This window comes from Poecilia reticulata, linkage group LG17 (assembly GCF_000633615.1).
Source record: "Poecilia reticulata strain Guanapo linkage group LG17, Guppy_female_1.0+MT, whole genome shotgun sequence".
NCBI lineage: Eukaryota > Metazoa > Chordata > Actinopteri > Cyprinodontiformes > Poeciliidae > Poecilia > Poecilia reticulata.
In genome coordinates, this window is record NC_024347.1 from 1,910,891 (window position 1) to 1,915,549 (window position 4,659).

The 4,659-nt window shown below is 40.7% G+C and overlaps 1 protein-coding gene across 1 annotated transcript in view; it reads right to left on the minus strand.

Moving 5' to 3' along the window:
* Positions 1 to 1,747, minus strand: part of slc6a9 (solute carrier family 6 member 9) — a 19,906-nt gene extending 18,159 nt beyond the window's left edge. Inside the window, exon 1 of the mRNA XM_008433481.1 lies at positions 1,651 to 1,747. Coding sequence (XP_008431703.1) covers positions 1,651 to 1,747 — 97 coding nt within the window. The remainder of the gene's footprint in view (positions 1 to 1,650) is intronic.
* Between the last annotated feature and the right edge of the window lie 2,912 nt (positions 1,748 to 4,659).

The window sequence follows — 4,659 nt, forward strand, 5'->3', positions numbered from 1 at the left end:
TACATCTGGCATGAAACTAAAAGAACATTAAAAGGACCATCAAACATGGTGGAGGCGGTATGATGGTCTGGGGCTGCTCTGATGCTCCAGGACTTGGAGAACTTTTTCTAATTGACGAAACGATGTATTCCACTTTGTTTTCATGAAGAAATTCAAATCTTAGCGTGAATGGTTGACTTAAAATAATGGCTTTGGATGGTCTAATCAAAATCTGGACTTAAATTCATTTAAGTTATTCCAAAAAGTCATTCGGGCTCAAAAGCCTGTCTGAAGTGACTGTATGTTAAACAGATTTGCAAAGAACAGTTGGCCAGAACCCTTCTAGAGCGGAAACCTACCAATTGTATWTGAGGATAAAGTTGGATTGTTGATGTGAAACATGCGACAGAAAAGGAAAAAACAGTGAGAAGAACAGTGAAATAAGTTTTTTTTAAATCTGTAATAATTGGTGTAAGCTATTCCTGCATCAATTAATCAGAAGTTTAATTAAATCAAACGTTCTAGTCAGAACCTTTGCGCGTTTCTGGTACTCCCATAAATCTGACGCACAGTCAGCAAACTGGYCAAAAATGGCTGACAGTTGTGCTAAAATTACATAAATTTCATCTGGTGACAGCAGTGTCGTTTCTCCAAACAGCCATGAYGTCATGTGTGAAACATTTTGCTTCATAACATGTACACAAGTTATATATTAGAAGTATCAGAAACGCGCATCTTCACTGGGACACTGTTTGGAAAGCTGAGACACCGTTTGGCCAGAAGATGAATTGGGAAACTTGAAACCTGACCGTACAAATATACATGCTAGAACCTTCATCAAGTTAGATTTGAATGATCGCTGTAGGATCATTCAAATGTGCAAATCATTATTTGTTGTTGGTCTCCGGTCTGACCGTACTGCATGTCTTCCCATCTCCAGCAATACTTAGAGCTGTAATGCCCAGTCTTTTTTTTATTTTTTTTTATCAGTTACTGCCTGTTTAAATGTGGAGATCCTGCGATACTGCAATACAGCTAAATCGAGATATCTAAATCTTTTTTTTCCCCCTTTACAATAACGTTCCTGTGCTCAGATGTCTACACAAAAGTGATGGTGAAGGAAAGTTAGCTGCAACAAAGAGCTGCTGAAACACTGGGCAGTTTTGAAACATTCAAGACAGCTATTTTTTTCCCTGCAGGTTTTGTCTGCTTATGATGAAATTGAACTTGTAGCAGTAAAAATCTGTTTACAAGCCAACATAATCACAAAATGATGTCAAAGCAAAGAGCAGGCATGCTAACGTTAGCACAGTGCTAAAACGAYGGCTTCACCTGAAAACAAGATGTGAGTTTAGTAAGACATTAAATGAATTCTTTGTAAGTTTGGAAATAGATGGCAAAGCGTTAGTTTTTGAAGCAGGTGTTAAGTTGTGCAGCTGACAAACCCTGAAGAGCCTTTAAATACGTCTGACTCATCCTCCGGCGATAAAGAACCAACGACTCTCATTTTTACTTAACTGCTATGAAATGAAAAGCGGCACATGTTGAACAGGGATCTCATTAAGACGGACCCAAGGTGATGACTAACTCTGAGCTAAGGCAACTAGCTGAACCCTGAGGGCGACATCGGTATCTGACCACGGAGTGTCTCTGTGCCCAGGTGTTGCTAGCCTGCGGCGTTAGCTCCCTGGACCTCCTTGTCAGACATGCAGACGCTCTTCTTCCCTCCGTCCATCCACTCCTCCGTCACATGGTTCTCCAGGACCATCTGGGCTTTATGTAACCATCAGTCCCCCTCTCTTCTGTCCTTCGTTTTAGTCCGCAGCTTTCACCAGATTTCTTTTAAATAACCGCTCTGACCTTGCTCAAACCCATGTCACTTTTGGACATTTCTGCCGTCGTATAAGAGCGAAACAGATAACACCTAAGAGCAGCTAACAAGACAAACNATGTGGAGATCCTGCGATACTGCAATACAGCTAAATCGAGATATCTAAATCTTTTTTTCCCCCTTTACAATAACGTTCCTGTGCTCAGATGTCTACACAAAAGTGATGGTGAAGGAAAGTTAGCTGCAACAAAGAGCTGCTGAAACACTGGGCAGTTTTGAAACATTCAAGACAGCTATTTTTTTCCCTGCAGGTTTTGTCTGCTTATGATGAAATTGAACTTGTAGCAGTAAAAATCTGTTTACAAGCCAACATAATCACAAAATGATGTCAAAGCAAAGAGCAGGCATGCTAACGTTAGCACAGTGCTAAAACGACGGCTTCACCTGAAAACAAGATGTGAGTTTAGTAAGACATTAAATGAATTCTTTGTAAGTTTGGAAATAGATGGCAAAGCGTTAGTTTTTGAAGCAGGTGTTAAGTTGTGCAGCTGACAAACCCTGAAGAGCCTTTAAATACGTCTGACTCATCCTCCGGCGATAAAGAACCAACGACTCTCATTTTTACTTAACTGCTATGAAATGAAAAGCGGCACATGTTGAACAGGGATCTCATTAAGACGGACCCAAGGTGATGACTAACTCTGAGCTAAGGCAACTAGCTGAACCCTGAGGGCGACATCGGTATCTGACCACGGAGTGTCTCTGTGCCCAGGTGTTGCTAGCCTGCRGCGTTAGCTCCCTGGACCTCCTTGTCAGACATGCAGACGCTCTTCTTCCCTCCGTCCATCCACTCCTCCGTCACATGGTTCTCCAGGACCATCTGGGCTTTATGTAACCATCAGTCCCCCTCTCTTCTGTCCTTCGTTTTAGTCCGCAGCTTTCACCAGATTTCTTTTAAATAACCGCTCTGACCTTGCTCAAACCCATGTCACTTTTGGACATTTCTGCCGTCGTATAAGAGCGAAACAGATAACACCTAAGAGCAGCTAACAAGACAAACTTCAGGAATAACCAGCTGCATTTTTTTTTTGACAGATTTCTGCTTTGTTTATTATCATCTGCGGTCCCTCGCTAAGTAATAAAAACTTTAACTATTAAACATTTTTGTCATGCCGGAGCTACAAACATTAATGTTTTAATGAGAATTTTTTTATCTGCATCGTTGTGAAGTGAAAAAGTTTTCAAGATACAGATGAAAAAATGTTGCTTTTTGCAGGACATCTTTACTTTGTAATTACAGCTGCACATCTTTTGTGGTATTCCTATGATTTCTATTTTTAGAGGGTAATCATTTTTAAGTAATTAAAAAAAACATCAAGAGTTATCATAGAGTTTCAATCAGATTTAAGMTTAGACTTTAACTGGGATATTCTAACAAACAACTTTCTTGCCCCTACTCACAAATTGCCTAAATATTAAAGGGGTGCTAATAGTTTTACAAAGTTCTGTAAGACCAGCACCTACTAGACAAATCCTGAAAGTGATGTTACAAACACGTACTGGCGTTCAAAGAAGTGATTCGTCCCCCTCATAAACTGATGAACATCACCTAACATTCGCTCAACTGGTTTCTGACTGCTAAAATTAGACTCCAGCTAAACAGATTGTTCTGCGAGGGCATTCACACACAGGTTTGAGACCAGCACTCCGTCAAAACGTCCCGTTACGAACTGTTCCCTCCACTGAGCTGATCTGGTAAAGAATGCCGGCTCAGAGCCTCGGATGGAAATGCCAGCAAAGCTGCTGATCGGCTCTGTGCAGACTCAGACTCCGAGCGCCGGGTGTGACATAAGTTGGGATCACAGCGGTTTATCCAGAAGCACACCATTTTCCAAATATCTGCAGTTGTAATGCAAATTCTTCCTTCCAGGTAGATTAGGTGCTTATTGCACATTCTTAGCCCTTGTATGTCGAAATGGGGTCCAACCGACCCCACACACATAAAACCTGTATCATTTTCCATAGACCTCTACGTTTGCCTCAGTCCTCGCACGCACAAGGGTTAAAGATCAATGTTAACATTCGGTTAGCTTGCTTTCCACAGCCGCTCCAGTGCTTTTAACTCGGCTTCTGAAAAGCTCAACTGGTTGATTAAATATCACGTAAGGATGCAGTAATTGAGTTAGATGTTTTTAGCTGCTCTTTTGTCTTCTTTTTTTTCTCTTTCCACAAGCAAAATTCAATCCACTGAAAAAAAAAAGTGTTAAGAAGTGTTTAAATCCCAGGTAATTTCTCATGTTTTTGTCTCTTCAAAMTGAATTCTCACTAGTCTCATGGCAGCATTCGTTAAATACAAAGCTAAAGCTCCTTTGGTTGCAGAAGCAAAGTTTACTGCTCGTTCATTTTCCAGAGTTTCTTCCCTGATTCGCTGCAGAAGCGTTGAAGCTCATGATGGATGTCTATCGTAGTGTTATCAGTGTTAGTCTCTTGAGTTTTCAGCTGTCCTCGATCTGTTTGCCAGGGTTTTTGGATATTTGATTTAGATCACGTACTACTGACATTTAAATCTTCAGTCTGGAGTAATTGTGAGCAGTTTGGGTAAAGGTCAATCACAAATTGAATTCAGTTCAGTTTATTTATGARSCACTAAAATTCTGACAAAAGTCATCTCAAGGCATTTTTACTCTCTACCCAGTGCATTAAGTGCCGGTACTCTCCTAATCTCATACAAATACAGGACAGAAACATGTGTAATAATTTTACACAGATCTGTCTATGGACCAATAGATCAGTATTTTTTGTAGAAAAATGACAACCCCCCCCCCCCCAAAAGAACAGAGGCAGTTCTA